General features: G+C 44.2%; 1 protein-coding gene across 1 annotated transcript; it reads right to left on the bottom strand.

Annotated features, from left to right (window-relative positions):
- Positions 1-5,801: 5,801 nt before the first annotated feature.
- On the bottom strand, positions 5,802-7,010 carry LOC125548628 (protein DOG1-like 2). Its single transcript, XM_048712195.2, has one exon. It carries the CDS (start codon positions 6,934-6,936, stop codon positions 6,046-6,048), a length of 891 nt encoding a protein of 296 aa, XP_048568152.1. The 5' UTR covers positions 6,937-7,010; the 3' UTR covers positions 5,802-6,045.
- Between the last annotated feature and the right edge of the window lie 13,878 nt (positions 7,011-20,888).

The following is a 20,888-nucleotide window of genomic DNA, read 5'->3' as shown; positions in this document are numbered from 1 at the left end:
AACGAAAGTATACCGCTCAAAATATTATTCATCTCTATTTCAAAATCGAGCTCTGGCACCTCTACAAATCCCTTCTTCCCTCTGCGAAGGGCCTATCTATTTACTTTTATGTTGAGTCATCATCCTCTTATTAAAAAGCACCAGTTGGAGAGCACCACTATCATTTGCATTCATTACTGTTAGTTTACATTGAGTATGACTTGACTGGATCTCTTTTACCATGAATTACAATGTCTAGTCAGTCCTTGATCTTTAAAGGTGCTCTGCATTTATGTTTTGCGGTATCAGAAAGGGCTAGCGAGATACCATCTTGTTATATCATATTATGATTGTTTTGAGAAAGTGTTGTCATCTGAGATTTATTATTATTGCTCGCTAGTTGATTATGCCATTGATATGAGTAAACATGAAACCTAAGAGTTATTGTGAATATGGTTAGTTCATAATCTTTGCTGAAAACTTGAATGTTGGCTTTACATATTTACAACAACAAGAGCAAACAGAGTTTGTAAAAGTTTTTCTTTATCACTTTCAGTTTGTCAACTGAATTGCTTGAGGACAAGCAAAGGTTTAAGCTTGGGGGAGTTGATACGTCTCCGTCGTATCTACTTTTCCAAACACTTTTGCCCTTGTTTTGGACTCTAACTTGCATGATTTGAATGGAACTAACCCGGACTAACGTTGTTTTCAGCAGAATTGCCATGGTGTTATTTATGTGCAGAAACAAAAGTTCTCGGAATGACCTGAAACTCCACGGAGGGTATTTTTGGAAATAATAAAAAATACTAGCAAAGAATCAAGGCCAGGGGGCCCACACCCGAGCCACGAGGGTGGGGGCGCGCCTGCCCCCCTTGGCGCGCCCCCCTGCCTCGTGGGCCCCCTGGAGCTCCACCGACCTCAACCTTGACTCCATATATTCGTGTTCGGGGAGAAAAAAATGAAGAAGAAGGATTCATCGTGTTTTACGATACGGAGCCGCCGCCAAGCCCTAAACTCTCTCGGGAGGGCTGATCTGGAGTCCGTTCGGAGCTCCGGAGAGGGGAATCCGTCGCCATCGTCATCATCAACCATCCTCCATCACCAATTTCATGATGCTCACCGCCGTGCGTGAGTAATTCCATTGTAGGCTTGCTGGACGGTGATGGGTTGGATGAGATTTATCATGTAATTGAGTTAGTTTTGTTAGGGTTTGATCCCTAGTATCTATTATGTTCTGAGATTGATGTTGCTATGACTTTGCTATGCTTAATGCTTGTCACTAGGGCCCGAGTGCCATGATTTCAGATCTGAATCTATTATGTTTTCATGAATATATGTGAGTTCTTGATCCTATCTTGCAAGTATATAGTCACCTACTATGTGTTATGATCCGGCAACACCGAAGTAACAATAATCGGGACCACTTCCGGTGCTGACCGTAGCTTGAGGAGTTCATGTATTCACCATGTGTTAATGCTTTGGTCCGGTACTCTATTAAAAGGGGGCCTTAATATCCCTTAGTTTCCGCTAGGACCCCGCTGCCACGGGAGGGTAGGACAAAAGATGTCATGCAAGTTCTTTTCCATAAGCATGTATGACTATATTCGGAATACATGCCTACATTACATTGATGAATTGGAGTTGGTTTTGTGTCAGCCTAGGTTATGACTGTTACATGATGAACCGCGTCCGGCATAATTCTCCATCACTGATCCATTGCCTACGAGCTTTCCATATATTGTTCTTCGCTTATTTACTTTTCCGTTGCTATTGTTATTATCACTACAAAACACCAAAAATATTACTTTTGCTATCGTTACATTTTGCTACCGTTACCATTACTATCATATTACTTTGCTACTAAACACTTTGCTGCAGATACTAAGTTTCCAGGTGTGGTTGAATTGACAACTCAGCTGCTAATACTTGAGAATATTCGTTGGCTCCCCTTGTGTCGAATCAATAAATTTGGGTTGAATACTCTACCCTCGAAAACGGTTGCGATCCCCTATACTTGTGGGTTATTAAGAATGAAGTCTTTAATCCACACCGCGGGGTTCGTGGTTCCATCGTATGATTATATATTCACGGGTTTGAACCCTTCTGGGAATTCATGATCCATGACCTCATCAGTGAAGCAATGAGGTTGTGCGGCGCCTCTGTATCAGGCCGTATCACGACATAGCTCTAATGGAGTCCGTCTGCAGTTTTTAGCCCGCACATGACTAAGTTTGTCACGTCCGAATAGGTGGCCGTCGTCGCGTGTCAAGGCACGTCCTCGAGATCCGTAGATTGATCTGGTATGTCCTGCTTTATTGTTCAGGTTTTGCCGGAGGTCATATGTATGGCCGTGGGCTAATTTACCCCTACCTGTGCGATGAGGCGGGGCGGGCTGGTGTTCGGCGTGAGTTGCCGTTTTGTCCCGACCACGTGGTGGTCGGTCAGCCGCATTGTATGATGGTGGTATGTATTCCGGCACCTCCTCGTCAAACTGAGGTAGCAATTTGCGCTTTGGTAACTTTTGGTTGGGCGCTTGAGGCCGTATTCTTCGGCTACTAGGACATCGGTCCATTTATCATTGAGCAGATCTTGATCAGCTTGAAGCTGCTGCTTCTTCTTTTTCAGGCTCCTTGTAGTGGATATTAGCTGGCGCTTGAAGCGCTCCTGCTCAAGAGGTTCCTCAGGAACGATGAAATCATCGGTGCCGAGGCTCACCTCATCCTCGGAGAGCGGAAGATAACTCCCGTCCTCTGAGTCTTCGTTCGTGGCCTATTTACCAAGGCTAACCTGCCCATATTCTCATTCATCTTGTTCATTAGCTGTTTCAACGGGGTCTTTGTTGTCTTCGGCACATTCTAGAGTGTTATCTTCTTCTGTGTCGGTGTTGCTGTCTTTACTGCGGCGTGACTTAGAGTGGCGCCGCTGACGCCGGCGCTTGGATTGTATTTCGGAAGGTTTATCCTCAGCTGGATCTTCCTTGTCATCGCCGTTTTTCTCCTTTGGTGCATCCACCATGTATACATCATACGAGGAAGTGGTCGTCCGGCGTCCGGTGAACGGCGGGTTCTGGGCCTCTTCTTCTACGGCATCGTCGCCCATACCGTCGATGTCCTCAGAGTCTTAATCAAGTGTGTCGGTTAAATCCTCGACCATGTCTATGAAGTGGGTGGCGGGTGGCGAGCAAAATTCTCCATCGTCATCCCCTAGTTCGAACCGGATATAGTTCGGTTGTGAGTCCTCCACCAAGGACAGTTTTTTTAATGAGTTTAGCATGTCGCCCAAAGGTGAGTGCTCGAAGATGTCTGCGGCGCTCAATTCGAAGATCGATGAACGATCAAGTTTGGCGTCCATGGGCTCACATGGTTCGAAACTTATGGCCGGAAACGAGTCCGGAGTTCCGGTGGCACAGGTATCGTGTGAGATCAAGTCTATGTGCGGCTCCAACACTGTGGAATCTATGGCCTCTGTGGTGGGGTCGATCATCCCATCCTTGGATGGCGCAGTCTGCTCTGGATCTAGGACCAGAGCGGTTATGGGAGCTGTCTCCTGGATGCAATCCGATGACAGATTTAGGTCATGTCCCTCGGGGTGACCAGGAGTGGTAGCCACGGTCTCGAGTCCGGCGAAGATCAAGTCTCCACGTATGTCCGCAACGTAGTTCAAGCTCCCGAATCTGACCTGATGGCCAGGGGCATAGCTTTCGATCTACTTCAGATGGCCAAACGAATTGGCCCGCGGTGCGAAGCCGTCGAACACAAAGATTTGTCCAGGGAGAAAAGTTTCTCCTTGGATAGCGTCATTATTGACGATTGAAGGGGCCATCAAACCTTTTTGGCGACAGCATAGTGGAACTCTTAATGAAAGCACCAATGTCGGTGTCAAAACCGGCGGATCTCGGGTAGGGGGTTCCGAACTGTGCGTCTAAGGTCAATGGTAACAGGAGACAGGGGACACAATGCTTTACCCAGATTCGGGCCCTCTCTATGGAGGTAATACCCTATGTCCTGCTCGATTGATCTTGATGAATATGAGTATTACAAGAGTTGATCTACCACGAGATCGTAATGGCTAAACCCTAGAGGTCTAGCTTGTATGGCTATGATAATGTATGTCCTCCGGACTAAGTCCTTCGGTTTATATAGACACCGGGAGGATCTAGGGTTACACAAGGTCGGTTACAAAGAAAGGATCTACATATTTAGTCGCCAAGCTTGCCTTCCAGCCAAGGAGAGTCCCATCCGGACACGGGTGTAGTCTTCGGTCTTCGTATCTTCACAACCCATTAGTCCGGCCCATGGCTAACAGGTCGGACACCCGAGTACCCCTTAGTCCAGGACTCCCTCAGTCGGTGTTGGGCGCCGAGTGGACGGACGCTTAGGAGGGCTCCGACTCATCCTCCTTCTGCTCGACCTCATCCATGTAGGGAAGCATCTCTGCCTCCTCCACAGCCTGCTGCGCCTCCATTTCCTGTCGGCGACTGCGTTTGGCCTTTGCAGCCGACTCTGAGTGGAGGGAATCGAGGATGGTCTACTTCTCCGCCTATGGATCCGCGTCGCCAGCGTCCCCACATCCTCCTCCTCCGGCTCATCCTCCTCCGGGTCCACTACATACGGAGGTAGCCCCGCAGCGATCCGGGCTTCGCGCCTTATTCGGATCTGCTCAAGGAGCTCCAGTCGGCACTCCGGTGTTAGAAATGGGTAGCTCCTCACCCGGCGGTGGGAGGGGGGGCATGGCTACTAGATGGATGGGGAATGAAAAGTGGCGGCATCGGCGGATAGGTGAAGGAAAATGTGAAGGATAGGATTTCGGTGCCGACAGTCGACTTTTTTTTTGAATTTCGGTGCCGACGGTCGACTTAAATAAGCAGAATAGGCACTACGCGGCCCGCCAAGCGGCGACATCGATCTAACGGATGAGACGAGTTTTGGACTGCTGAGTTTTCAAACGATTCCGCGTGGGACCCCTTCGTTAGTCATACGTAGTGGGCACGCTCTGGCACTCTATATCCGCTCCATACTTAAGCTGGATATAAGGAATGCTGGTCAATCCAGACGTTTGAGACCCATTTCAGACGTCCGGCTAGGTCGAAATTCGATGACGGTCAGTGACCGAGCGACCCGTGACCAGTCAAAGATGCCGGCCCGGACGTTTTAGGCGAAGGGTTTAGGGTGCCGGTTGTAGATGCTCTAACACCAAAATCGGCCTCCGACGCCATCAAACGGTGTAGCCCGTCTCAAAAGCTAGACTAGATAGACTATGAGACAGGCTGACACTCCTCGGCGGTCCGTCAGCAGGAAGCACGCCGCGACCAGTGCCTGCCCCCGCCGAGCAGATTAGAACAGAACGCATTGCATGCTCCACGGGCCACGGCCCACGCGTCCAGCATGCGCAAGCACGCGCGGCTCCTTTGCCCATGCGGCGGCCACGCCGTACGCGACCAAACCAAAGGACGCGCGCCGCGCGCCGCGCGACGCGAGCGACACCGGGCCATGCGGACCTGGCGCCACCCCCAGATCGCGTCGCGCCACCAGTGCGCCGTGCGCGGCGCCGGGGCGAAAGCGACGGGAAACGGAAGGCGATAAACTAACCGCTCCTCTCGTCTCGCAGTTCCCGTCCGTCTCATTTCCTCCGCTCTTCAGGATTCCAATCCAAGGAATTATGAATAAACTACTACTCCTCCATTCCGAATTACTTGTCTTAGATTTGTCTAGATACGAAGGTATCTAACACTAAAATAAGTCTATTCGTATCTAGACAAATCCAAGACAAGTAATTCGGAACGGAGGAAGTAGTACTGTACTAAAAAAAAGAACGGATCAGACTAGAGAGCGCACACATGCAAGCACACAAGAAACTAGTTACGGATACATATATACTACTGTATTGAACAGGAGTAGTAGGAGGAACTTCGACTTTAGAACACAAGCATGCAGTTTGTGCAGGCAGGTTATACAATGGCAGAGAAACAACGATATTAATATCTAGAAATCCAGAATAAACAGATTATTCAGACTCTGTACACTTAAGTTGGCGGCAAAGCAAGCTAGTTGAGGAATGGCGAGCCTGTCATGGTTTTGAGCCCGAGGGGGCGGTCGTCGCTGCGGCTGCGAGCGGCAGACGCGCGTTCTGGGCGCCCTCCTCCTTCCGGCGGCTCCAGTCGCGCACCGCCAGGTGCAGCTGCTTGGCTGCCATCAGCATCTCCACCGCCTGCCGCGGCGTCAGGATCTCCGTGGCCAGCGCCCTGGCCGTCGACATGCGCAGCTCGTCCGCCTCCTCCAGGAGCCTGGCCAGCCCGGCCGAGTAGCTCTCCATCGCCGCGTCCACCTCGGCGGCGAGTCCTCCTGACGATTCTGCTGCCACGGGCCGTCCGGGAATGTCGTCGCGCTTAGCGCTCCGGTCCTGGCCGGCTAATGCTGCTGCCGCCGCCGCGGCGCGCTCCCGAACGATCGGAAGCAGCGGCCGGTCGGCGATGTTCTCCTGCAGACTCGCCAGACGCTCCGTCAGGTAACCCTCGTCGCGCAGCGTGCAGCGGTGGAGGTCGTTGATCTGCTGCAGCTGCGTGGCCGTGATCCCGACGAGGCCCATACCCTCCGCGAGGCCGCGCCCGCGGCCTCTGACGAACTCCTCGATGTCCTCCTCCAAGCCCTCGCCGGAGATTGAGTAGAGAAGCCGGATGGCCAGAGACGGGCGGCAGCCCCCGAGCCAGAGCACGGAGTTCTCAAACGCCGTGCACCAGGGCGGGGCGACGAAGGCCGCGCCGTTCTCGCGCGCCAAGGCACGCCGGCTGGCGGCGTACTCCTGGTACCCGCGCATGCACCTTTCAACCACGGCCCTCAGCTCTGCGTCCGTGGCGCGCCCGGCGGCGGCATTGGCTGCCGCCTCCGCGAGCTCGCGGAGGCCCGCCTGCTGGCCCGCGATCCACTGCTGGTGGAACGCGACGTAGCGTGCCATGTCCATGGCGATCTGGTCTCTCGCGCGCGACAGGGAGTGACGGGACTGACTTGTGAGTAAGCAAGACTGGCCTACGCCAGTGTGACTCCTCCTATGTACACGCCCTGCTCCTCGGAGCAGTTTTGTCTTCTCCTATGCTCTGAATCTCTAGATTCTTCTAGTATGGTTCTTGTGGTTTGTTTATGTCTTGTACTCCCTCCTTCCAAATTACTCGTCTTGGTTTTAATTCAAATAAAAAGAATAATATCAAAAAACGTTCTACATTTCGGGACGGAGGTGAATCAGGTGTGGTGATGGCTCTCTCTGCATGTCTAGTTAACAATACGTACATATCTAGATGTAATTTGAACTGTATTTAAACCATACTGCCAAATTATAAAACCAGTTCGGTGTATTTTTCAAATTCAGACACCAAAGTGAACGTAGATGACGAGTTGAAGCAGCACTAGTATTTTCTTCAAAATTGACGCATTGGTTGCTCCCATCGAGTACATGGAAGGCCGGCCATATTGCATGGTTGTGAAGTGCAAGCCAACCACGTAAAGGCCTCACACATAGGCAAATTGAGGTGGGCTAATTCGTTACCTGGCTAAATAAATACTCCCTCTGTCTCAAAATATAAGAACGTTTTTAACACTACACTAGTGTAAAAAAAATGTTCTTATATTATGAGACGAAGGGAGTATATGCTAGTGAAATTTTTGTAAAAACATGTTTTCTAAAAAGTAATGGATTAGTGGCATGAGAATTATCTGTGACTGGGCAGATATGTATTGTGCCCGGCAAAAACAGATTTGCAAGGAGTTTGCCAAAGGCTTTCTCATTCGAAAAAAACAATTTCAAGTATATTTCCCTTCTTCATTCTATGCTCGGATGATTGCCGCTTGTCTGAATTTCATTGTTGTGGGTCCCGTGTGTGTTCGAATAAGATTGTTTTAGGAAAATAAAATAAAAAGAAAAACAAAAATAAAAATTGAAATAAAATCTAAAACAAAATAAAAAATATTAAATTTTCTGTGGAAGAATGAATTTGTGACAAAAAGAATGAAACAAAATTACCCTTTCGAAAGAAAGAAAATAAAAAGTTAAAATAATTAGAACAATGAAACCCTTTAAGAAGAAAGAAAAAGCTTTAAAAACTTGCACACAACGGTGCACTGAAATTGCATTGGCATTGGTATTACCATTTTTAAAAGAAAAGAAAATGGAAAACAAAATCTAATCTAATCTAAGAGTAACAAAATTTGCACAAAATATAAATAAAAATTGCGCTTTCGAAAAATATGCAAGAATAAACACATAAAAGTGATTTTTTTGCAAAACAAAAAACTAAGAACGAATGAATTGGTGACATTGGTATTACCCTTAAAGTATAATGAAAATGGAATAAAACTAAAATAATATCAAAATAATGAAGTTTTCTAAAATATAATGAATTACGGGTGTTTGTATTTCCTTTAAGAAAAAAAAACTAGCACAACTTGCACTGAAATTGCACTTTTTGTAAGGAAAATGTTTGAAAACAGCGCACCGGCCGCGCTGCGTTGGATACCAACAGATCATGTGGTTGTGCGTTATCCCGAAAGGGGTCAAACCTTATCACTTCGCACATGAACCTCCACCACTCGTTCCCTCGTTCGTATTCTCCCCTCCACGCCATCGTCTTCTCCATAGAGCACACATGAGCCTGATTCCTCTTAGCTGGCGTGCACCAAGTCACTGCAGGCGTCGAAGACGAAGAGGGATATCACCAGGGGTCAGACGCCGGCGCTGGAGACAACACATTGGACCACTGCGATGGGGACGCCATTTTATTGCTGGAACGACCACCGGCGGAGCTGCAACCATGCGCCCGAAATGCTAGAACCAGTCGTCAGAAGAGCTACAACCAAGGGCACCAGCAATGTTGGAACCGGCCATCGCCAGAGCTGCAACCGACCGCGACAGAGCTGCAAACGGCTGTCAAAAATGCTGGAAGCAGCCACTAGAATTGATGGAACTAGCACCAAAAGAGCTACAAAACCCAGCGCCGGCATGATGGAACCTGCTGTCGTCGAAGCTACAACCGGCCGCCAAAATTGCTAGAAACGACCATCGGCCGAGCTGCAACTGGGGAGCAGCATGGCATGACGGCGGTAGATTTGCTGGAACCTGTCATCATAAAATCTGCAATCGTAGGACGTGGTGCTGTAACCGTGTGCAGTGGTGCAACCAGCGGCAATGGCAGAGATGCAATGGCGCACGGTGGCTCCACAAGTTTTTTGGCTACGACCGGTGGGCCGGTGGTCGGGGATGCTACCATCGGCTACTGGTTTTGCTACAACCGAGCAAAACAAGGTTGCAACGGGCGATCATGGGAGCTGCATGCTAGCGGCGACGACCGACTTCGAACTGCAACCGACGGCGACAAGAGTCGATGCACAGAGATGGGCGAAGTTGCAACCATGGATGACATAATTGCAATCGTTGTAGTCAGTGCTTCGATTGTGGGAGACGAAGCTGCAAGCAGCGGCCGGTTCTTGTCATCAGTTTCATGTAGCATCATCACAACATCACTGTGGGAAGGAGTGGGAGGGAGGAGAGCACCGAACACTGGGCCGTGAGGAGCAAACGACCAGTCACCGAGAGGAGGGGCGGTGGAGGAGCGGGGGAAAACAGGAAGGAGAGATGTGAAGTCAAAGGAGAGGAAGATGACGTACCTACAGGGGTGAGATCCAACGGTAAATGATGTAGGCAATCGTGCGGCTGCGGGCCGGCTGGCCCAAATTTGTGCCGGCGGGCTGACGCCTAGTAGTCCTTTTTTGTAATATATAAAGAATAATCATATAATTGTAAATTTTTGGCACATATTATATAGTATTTGTATGTATATTTACACTCATCCAACATCCTAAAAATACCCACAAAACAAAACAAATAACTAATAAAGAAAAGGAAAGTAAAAGTAAAACATAAAAACATAAAACAAAGGAGAAAGAATAAGGCTATTTCGAACTAGAATGGGCTTCAGGGCATTAAAGAATTGATTAGCTCGAATATGGGGTAAGTGAGAAAAAGCCCAAGACAACACACAGATTAACCATGAAAGAAAAAGGTACACAAATCTTAAAGAAGAATTCAATGGCCCAAAAAATTGATTGGCCCAAAATTAATTTCTAGGCAACTTGAATATAGTAGCTAAAGTGGGAAAGTGTTTTTAGTCGATGCGGACTTTCATAGGTTTGTGGCTCACAGCTGGCTTGCATCGTCATCCACGCATGGATTTTTGGTGTCTTGTTTATCTGATGTCAAGTTTTTGTTTTGTTTTAAAAAAAACGAGTATGTGGTTTAATTTCTTCGGTGTGCATGAAAACTTGTTGTCTGGTCCTACGTGCTTGACATTCTGAATTACCGAGAGCGCAAGATCGCCTCAATTAAAATTACGTAGAAATATGGAGTATTGCTGATGTCGTATAATGCAGGGAGACCGACACATAGTTTTTGAAGCTGTGCAAAAATGTGTGACTACTCTTAACTACTATTTGAATTGTGTTGGCTCATAAATTACATAAAAATAATCAAATTCTTTCTTCAAAGTATCTAAATTAGGTTCAACTTTATTGTTTTGATTGTTCTCCATCCAGTGGATATTTTCATATTGACCTACATATCTAGCATGTACGAGGAACATTCAAATTGGTTTTTCTTTTCATGAATGTTTATGAAATATTGAATGAAAAATTGATGTTTGAATGCACCCTTTAAAAATGTACTTTTGAATGTTACTTGAGAATAATGTTTGGTTCGCCCAAAAAAACTGTGCAAATTGTTGCCAGTCATTTCATATCATCTCAACCAATTCAGACCATCGTACTTATTCCCCACAAAAAAGATCATTATACTCATTTACCTTGCCATATGAGATGGTTGTGCGAGATCGTACCAAGAAATAGGATATAGTGGCTACAATGAAAGGTGCTTCCAGATGAGTGTTTAAATACAGAATACAGTGTCTCCATCACAAGTTTGTAATGTCGCCTAAACATCATTAAGAAAAGTATTGTTTGCCATGTCTTGTTCCTTTTATATCATCTCAATTGACAATATTTCAATCAATGCACTCATTTTACACTCTTGTGAGATGATTGTACCAAACTGGAGCAAAAAATGGACATGTTGTGTACAATACAAGATGCTTCTAGATAAGCCTTTAAAGAAAGAAATCAGTTACTTCCACCAAAAGTTTGTAACATTTGCATAAACATCATTATGAAAAAGTGTCGGTATCCCTTTTATTTTCATTTATCATCTCAACCATTGACACTCCAAGCAATGTACTCATTTAACCCTCCGTATGAGATGGTTGTGCCACATCAGACCAAGAAATTGGATATGCATGTATAATGCAGGAAGCTTCTAGATGAGCGTTTAAAGAGATGAACATTTATTTCCACTAAAAAGTTGTAACGTTTCACTAAAAAAACATTATCATCATTGTCGTTAATGATGGGAGTTACAACTATTGATGTCGTGTGCATGAACCCTATTGGATGGTGGCGGCGTAATTTCAGTCCTGTGCAAACAGATGAGAAATGAAGAAGGTATGTCTCCCATAGAGAGAGTTTCAGTGAGGTGCGAACTTTCATGTGTATGTGGTCATCTATGTGTGCCTTTCTGTTTGGCATTTTATCTGACTCTGCTGTCAATTTATGTTTTGTTTCCCATTTTTTCAGGGAGTATATGGAAACTTGTGGTCTGATACTATGTGCTTGATATTCTGGATGAAAGTAATTGCAAGATCAGCAATAGATTACCATGGAGAACACCTCAGTTACAATCCCGACAAAATCAGGGATACTGCAGACGCAATATGATGAAGGGAGACAAACACGTTTGGAAGCAGTTCAATTACTTGCAAATAAACACATATTGATGTTTTCTGCAATTTGTTACCACTCTTAACCGCTCTTTAAATAGATCGTGCTTATAAGTTATACCAAAAAATCAAATTACTTTTTCAAAGCATAATCTATATTAGGTTTCAACTTGACTATTTGAATTCTTCTCCATCCGGTGGATATTTTGCAGATTTACACACATATCTTGCATGTACAAGGGACATTCAGATAGGATTTTATTTTCTTGCATGTTTATGAAGTATTGAATGGACATGTAAGCATTAAATTGGTGTTTGAATGCACCCATTGAAAAAAATACCTTTGAATGTTGTTTGAGAATAGCATTTCGTTGAACCAAACTTGATTGTGGAACAAACTTACAGCCATTTTCCATTCATTTTACATCATCACAACCCATGACGTTCAGTTCATTGTACTCATTTGCTCGAACGTTGTTAAGATTATTGTACTCATTTACCTCTCCATATGAGATACTCCCTCCATTCACTTATACAAGGCCACTTCATATTTTTATGCCTAGCTTTGACCATTAATTTTACCAACAAAAATTTGAGTTATATGTCACAAAAAGTAAGTCATTAGATGTACATTTCAAAGAACTTACTAATGATATACTCTTGATGATATAGATTCCATATTTTGTTGACCAAAATTACAAGTCAAAGTTTGACATGAAAAATGAAGTGGCCTTGTATAAGGGAATGGAGGGAGTAGTTGTGTAAGGTGCTTCTAGATGAGTGTTTAAATTTAGAATAAATTGTCTCCATTGAAATAAAAATACGAGCATTTAAAGAGAAAACATATTTATTTCAACCAAAATTTGTAGCATTTCCCTAAACATCATTAAAAGATTTGTCGTTAAACATGTTCATTTCCTTTTATATCATTTCAACTGATGACACTCCAGTCAAAGTACTCACTGGCCCCTGTATGAGATGGTTCTGTGGACCAAGAAAATGGATAACATGTGTACAATGCAAAATGCTTCTTGATGACTCTTTAAAGGGAGAAAACATTTATAGTTGAACCAAAATTTTGCACAGTTTGCCAAAACATCATTATTATCATTGTCTCGTGTTTGTTGTGTATCATCTCAACTAAAGGTGTTCCAGTCGATGTACTCATTTACCCTTCCATATGGGATATTTGTGTCAGAAGAGACCAAGAACTTGGATGTCATGTGCACAATGCAATAGATGAGCTTTTAGAGAGAGAAAACATTTGTTTCCATCTGAAGTCTGTAACAAACACCTAACCATCATTATGACTATTATTGTTTCGAAAGTCCACTTCTGCTGCCAAGCTCAAAAGTGCTTGGGTTGAATAGTAAAATTCAGAAAAAAATTAAAGGAAATTAAAAAATTATTTTTTTGCAGCAGCTTTGACAAATGTTTTGAGTGCTTAAATTTTTTAATCATGAAATTACATTCGTGGAAGTCATGGCAAAAAAATCAGTGCTACAAAATGCTTTTGAAATGGCATTTTTGGAGCGTCATTTTTTCATGAATGTCATTTCATGATAGAATTTTATAAAACACAAAACATTTGTCAAAGTTTGCCACAAAAAAATCATATTTTTATGTGTTTACCTTTTTATTTTACCCTTCTTCAGGGAGCATTTAAGTTCGGGATCAGATAGTCCGCATCCTTGTTGTTTGCCGTTTCATGTTTCTTTCATGTCATATCAACTAAAGATGTAATAATCAATGCACTCACTTACCCTTCCATATGAGATGGTTGTGCCACATATGGGAAGCTGGATATGACACGCAATGCAAGATACTTCTACATGAACATCTAAAAGGCAAAAACTTTTGTTGCCACCAAAACTTTATGTTCACATAGTTTTCATTAGAGCCATTGTATTTACCCATTTATTTTCCTTTTATATCATTTCAACCAAAGCACACTACAATAAGTGAAGTCGTTAAACCCATTTGGATGCGATGATTTTACCAGACTGGGACAAGAAGTTGGATACAATGTGTACAATTCAAGATGTTTCTTAAGCATCTAAAGAGAGAAAACTATCGTTTTCACAAATACCAATGTTTCTCACTATGGCCCCATTGTCATTAGCCATTTTATGTTATGTTTATATCATCTCAATAAAATGTGCTAATGAATGTGTACTCATTAACACTTCCATTTGAGATGATGACTTATCATGGATATAATCCTGACAATGCATATAGGGGTGTTTACGAAGTAGTGTAATGGCTATAAATGATGCAAATGAGAGTACACACAAGGAATTATGTAGGTTTAGACTCTTACCGGTGGAGGTAGTATCACACTTTCTGTTGGTTTTTCTCTCTCATGCGTATATGATAGATTAAGTTATTGCGGACGCAATAGTAGATGTTATCTCCGCTATTTGAAACTATGATTGCAAGTGAAGCTAACCCTCAGCCAGGTGCCCTTGATATGGCTTATATAGAGCGCAACATGACCAGTAGCCAAATAGGCCGATATGATTGTAAGTATAGTAGGCCATTAATTCTCAGCTATTTCTAGACATTACAAGGTGGTAACGGCTGTAATAAATCTATACTGAAGACGCCAAGTAACGCATGCCTTCAATGTGTAATGGAGCTCGTGTGAAACACGTCCATCAATGTGTCCAGCCATTTGCCTTTTGCTGGACCATACCAATTAGATATTCTTCCACGACTGGTACCCCACTCCGAATGAGTCGTCACCCCCATATTGTTGTTTTATCTTGACCTTAGCATCAATAGGCCTGGGCTTTACCTGGGCCGTATGTAGTTGTGGGCCTATTCGGTGGGGGATTCCTTCTCCATGATCATTTTATAATTCTAATATAACATGTAAAGAACAATATGCTTCTAGATGACAGTGTAAGCGAGGAATTATTTTACTTCTGCCAAAAGTTTCTACCGTTTACCTCAAAATCATTTTGACCATTTTTTCTACCTCTTTTATATTTCTCATATATCACCACAATCAAAGATGCTGGAATGAATATAACCATTTATCAATGCATATGAGATGATTGTGTCAAAACATATTCAAAACAAGGATATGTCATGTACAATGCAAGATGCTTCTAAGTTGACAATATGTCCATTATTTGAACCCTAGCATAATATGGTGAAAGTGTCAAATTTTATATAGTGTAGACCAAGGGATGCACCTATACAATGTTTCATCAAGAGAAATAAGATAAACACTGGCATAATATGGTGAAAGTTTCCAATTTTATATAGTCTAGACCAAGGGATGCACCTATACAATGTTTCATTGAGAGAAAGAAGAAGAAATCTACTACCTATATCTCGGGGGTTCAACAGAAGGTCAGTGTGCATGCAATTATCTTCTTATGTACTCAATAGAAGGTTGACTGGGGCTTTCTTTGAAGATTGTACCGTCTTATGCACATATTTAAATTATGTTAGTTTTATCCATAGGAGGCCAATATGGCGGCTGGTGTATTATCTAGTAGATCAGAAGCTTTGAGGACTATTGTTTGGCAATCTGAGCCTTCATATTTCCTAATTGACGTACTAGCAAATGATGTATCCATTTTCCCGCATGAATATAAACCGCCATGATGGTATTCCATCAAAAAATAGAAGCAGAACACAACATTACTGTTGGAAATATGCCCTAGAGGCAATAATAAATTGGTTATTATTATATTTCCTTGTTCATGATAATCGTTTATTATCCATGCTATAATTGTATTGATAGGAAACTCAGATACATGTGTGGATACATAGACAACACCATGTCCCTAGTAAGCCTCTAGTTAACTAGCTCGTTGATCAATAGATGGTTACGGTTTCCTGACCATGGACATTGGATGTCGTTGATAACGGGATCACATCATTAGGAGAATGATGTGATGGACAAGACCCAATCCTAAGCATAGCACTAGATCGTGTAGTTCGTATGCTAAAGCTTTTCTAATGTCAAGTATCATTTCCTTAGACCATGAGATTGTGCAACTCCCGGATACCGTAGGAGTGCTTTGGGTGTATCAAACGTCACAATGTAACTGGGTGACTATAAAGGTGCATTACAGGTATCTCCGAAAGTGTCTGTTGGGTTGGCACGAATCGAGACTGGGATTTGTCACTCCGTGTAAGCGGAGAGGTATCTCTGGGCCCACTCGGTAGGACATCATCATATGCGCAATGTGACCAAAGAGTTGATCACGGGATGATGTGTTACGGAACGAGTAAAGAGACTTGCCGGTAACGAGATTGAACAAGGTATCGGTATTCCGACGATCGAATCTCGGGCAAGTAACATACCGCTAGACAAAGGGAATTGTATACGGGATTGATTAAGTCCTTGACATCGTGGTTCATCCGATGAGATCATCGTGGAACATGTGGGAGCCAACATGGGTATCCAGATCCCGCTGTTGGTTATTGACCGGAGAACGTCTCGGTCATGTCTGCATGTCTCCCGAACCCGTAGGGTCTACACACTTAAGGTTTGATGACGCTAGGGTTATAAAGGAAGCTTGTATGTGGTTACCGAATGTTGTTCGGAGTCCCGGATGAGATCCCGGACGTCACGAGGAGTTCTGGAATGGTCCGGAGGTAAAGATTTATATATAGGAAGTCCTGTTTCGGCCATCGGGACAAGTTTCGGGGTCATCGGTATTGTACCGGGACCATCGGAAGGGTCCCGGGGGCCCACCGGGTGGGGCCACCTACCCCGGGGGCCACATGGGCTGTAGGGGGTGTGCCTTGTCCTACATGGGCCAAGGGAACCAGCCCCAAGAGGCCCATGCGCCTGGGGAAACCCTAAAGGAAGAGTCCCAACAGGGGAAGGCACCTCCTAGGTGCCTTGGGGGGGGAGGACTCCTCCCCTGGCCGCCGCCCCCTTGGAGATTGGATCTCCTAGGGGCTGGCGCACCCCCCCTTGGGATCCCTATATATAGTGGGGTAGGAGGGCCTCTCAAACACACCTTATGCCTTTGGTGCAGCCCCTCCCTCTCTCCTAAGTCCTTCTCCTCTCCCGTGGTGCTTGGCGAAGCCCTGCAGGATTGCCACGCTCCTCCACCACCACCACGCCGTTGTGCTGCTGCTGGATGGAGTCTTCCTCAACCTCTCCCTCTCTCCTTGCTGGATCAAGGCGTGGGAGACGTCACCGGGCTGTACGTGTGTTGAACGCGGAGGTGCCGTGCGTTCGGCACTTGATCATCGGTGATTTGGATCACGACGAGTACGACTCCATCGACCCCGTTCACTTGAACGCTTCCGCTTAGTGATCTACAAGGGTATGTAGATGCACTCTCCTTCCCCTCGTTGCTGGTCTCTCCATAGATAGATCTTGGTGACACGTAGGAAAATTTTGAATTTCTCCTACGTTCCCCAATAGTGGCATCATGAGCTAGGTCTATGCGTAGTTACTATGCACGAGTAGAACACAAAGTAGTTGTGGGCGTTGATTTTGTTCAATATGCTTACCGTTACTAGTCCTATCTTGATTCGGCGGCATCGTGGGATGAAGCGGTCCGGACCAACCTTACACGTACTCTTACGTGAGACCGGTTCCACCGACAAACATGCACTAGTTGCATAAGGTGGCTGGCGGGTGTCTGTCTCTCCCACTTTAGTCGGATCAGATTCGATGAAAAGGGTCCTTATGAAGGGTAAATAGCAATTGGCATATCACGTTGTGGTATTTGCGTAGGTAAGAACCGTTCTTGCTAGAAACCCATAGCAGCCACGTAAAACATGCAAACAACAATTAGAGGACGTCTAACTTGTTTTTGCAGGGTATGCTATGTGATGTGATATGGCCAAAGGATGTGATGAATGATATATGTGATGTATGAGATTGATCATGTTCTTGTAATAGGAATCACGACTTGCATGTCGATGAGTATGACAACCGGCAGGAGCCATAGGAGTTGTCTTTATTTATTTATGACCTGCGTGTCAACATAAACGTCATGTAATTACTTTACTTTATTGCTAACCGTTAGCTGTAGTAGTAGAAGTAATAGATGACGTGACAACTTCAAGAAGACACGATGATGGAGATCATGATGATGGAGATCATGGTGTCATGCCGGTGACAAGATGATCATGGAGCTCCAAGATGGAGATCAAAGGAGCTATATGATATTGGCCATATCATGTCACTATTATTTGATTGCATGTGATGTTTATCATGTTTATACATCTTATTTGCTTAGAACGACGGTAGTAAATAAGATGATCCCTCATTAAAATTTCAAGAAGTGTTCTCCCCTAACTGTGCACCGTTGCTACAGTTCGTCGTTTCGAAGCACGCCGTGATGATCGGGTGTGATAGATCCTTACGTTCACATACAACGGGTGTAAGACAGTTTTACACATGCAAAACACTTAGGGTTAACTTGACGAGCCTAGCATGTACAGACATGGCCTCGGAACACAGAAGACCGAAAGGTCGAGCATGAGTCGTATAGAAGATACGATCAACATGAAGATGTTCACCGACGTTGACTAGTCCGTCTCACGTGATGATCGGACACGACCTAGTTGACTCGGATCATGTAATCACTTAGATGACTAGAGGGATGTCTATCTGAGTGGGAGTTCATAAGATGAACTTAATTATCCTGAACATAGTCAAAAGGATTTTGCAAATTATGTCATAGCTCATGCTATAGTTCTACTGTTTAGATATGTTCCTAGAGAAAATTTAGTTGAAAGTTGATAGTAGCAATTATGCGGACTAGGTCCGTAAACTGAGGATTGTCCTCATTGCTTCATAGAAGGCTTATGTCCTTAATGCACCGCTCAGTGTGCTGAACCTCGAACGTCGTCTGTGGATGTTGCGAACATCTGACATACACGTTTTGATAACTACGTGATAGTTCAGTTAAACGGTTTAGAGTTGAGGCACCAAAGACGTTTTTGAAACGTCACGAAACATATGAGATGTTTTGAGGGCTGAAATTGGAATTTCAGGCTCGTGCCCATGTCAAGAGGTATAAGACCTCCGACGATTTTCTTAACCTGCAAACTAAGGAGAAAAGCTCAATTGTTGAGCTTGTGCTCAGATTGTCTGAGTACAACAATCACTTGAATCAAGTGGGAGTTAATCTTCCAGATGAGATAGTGATGTTTCTCCGAAGTCATTACCACCAAGCTGCTAGAGCTTCGTGATGAACTATAATATATCGGGGACATGTATGATGATCCTTGAGATGTTCGTGATGTTTGACACCACAAAAGTAGAAATCAAGAAGGAGCATCAATTGTTGATGGTTGGTGAAACCACTAGTTTCAAGAAGGGCAAGGGCATGAAGGGATACTTCATAAAACGGCAATTCAGCTGCTGCTGTAGTGAAGAAACCCAAGGTTGAACCCAAACCCGAGACTAAGTGCTTCTGTAATAAAGGGAACAGCCACTAGAGCAGAATTACCCTAGATACTTGGTAGATTAGAAGGCTGGCAAGGTCGATAGAAGTATATTGGATATACATTGTGTTGATGTGTACTTTACTAGTACTCCTAGTAGCACCAGGGTATTGGATACCGGTTTGGTTGCTAAGTGTTAGTAACTCGAAATAAATGCTACAGGATAAAACGGAGACTAGCTAAAGGTGAGCTGACGATATGTGTTGGAAGTGTTTCCAATGTTGATATGATCAAGCATCGCAAGCTCCCTCTACCATCGAGTTTGGTGTTTGCGTTGAGCATAGACATGATTGGATTATGTCTATCGCGATACGGTTATTCATTTAAGAAGAATAATGGTTACTCTGTTTATTTGAATAATACCTTCAAATGGTCTTACACCTGAAATGAATGGTTTATTGAATCTCGATCGTAGTGATACACATGTTCATGCCAAAAGATAGTAATGATAGTACCACCTACTTGTGGCACTGCTACTTAAGTCATATCGGTATAAAACGCATGAAGAAGCTCCATGTTGATGGATCTTTGGGCTCACTCGTTTTTGAAAGGTTTGAGACATGCGAACCATGTCTATTGGTGTATATGCATGAAGAAACTCCATGCAAATGGACCGTTTGGACTCACTTGATTTTGAATCACTTGAGACATGCAAATCATACCACATGGGCAAGATGACTGAAAGCCTCGGTTTCAGTAAAATGGAACTAGAAAGCAACTTGTTGGAAGTAATACATTTTGATGTGTGCAGTCCAATGAGTGCTGAGGCATGTAGTGAATATCGTTATGTTCTTACTTCACAGATGATTTGAGTAGATGTTGAGTATATTTACTTGATAAATCACGAGTCTGAATTATTGAAAGGTTCAAGTAATTTCAGGGTGAAGTTGAAAGATCATCGTGACCAGAGGATAAAAGATCTATGATATGATCATAGAGATGAATGTCTGAATTACGAGTTTGGCACAAAATTAAGACATTGTGGAAATCGTTTCACAACTAATACAGCCTGGAACACCATAGTGTGATGGTGTGTCCGAACATCATAACTGCACCCTATTGGATATGATGCATACCATGATGTCTCTTATCGAATTACCACAATAGTTTATGGGTTAAGCATTAGAGACAACCACATTCACTTTAAATAGGGCACCACATAATTCCAATGAGATGACACCGTATGAACTATGGTTTAGAGAAACCTAAGGTGTCATTTCTTAAAAGTTTGGGGCTGCGACGCTTATGTGGAAAAGTTTCGGGCTGATAAGCTCGAACCCAAAGCGGATAAATGCATCTTCATAGGACACCCAAAACAGTTGGGTATACCTCCTGTCTCAGATCCAAAAGCAATAAGGGATTGTTTCTAGAATCGGGTCCTTTCTCGAGGAAAAGTTTCTCTCGAAAGAATTGAGTGGGAGGATGGTGGAGACTTGATGAGGTTACTGAACCGTCTCTTCAACTAGTGTGTGGCAGAGCACAAGGAGTTGTTCCTGTGGCACCTACACCAATTGAAGTGGAAGCTTATGATAGTGATCATGAAACTTCGGATCAAGTCACTCCCAAACCTCGTGGGATGACAAGGATGCGTACTACTTCAGAGTGGTACGTAATCCTGTCTTGGAAGTCATGTTGCTAGACAACAATGAACCTATGAGCTGTGGAG

Source organism: Triticum urartu, chromosome 3A (assembly GCF_056163025.1).
Source record: "Triticum urartu cultivar PI428250 chromosome 3A, HENAU_Tu73, whole genome shotgun sequence".
NCBI classification, from domain to species: domain Eukaryota; kingdom Viridiplantae; phylum Streptophyta; class Magnoliopsida; order Poales; family Poaceae; genus Triticum; species Triticum urartu.
Note: the sequence above shows the minus strand (reverse complement) of the source record. Positions and strands in the feature narration are given on the sequence as shown.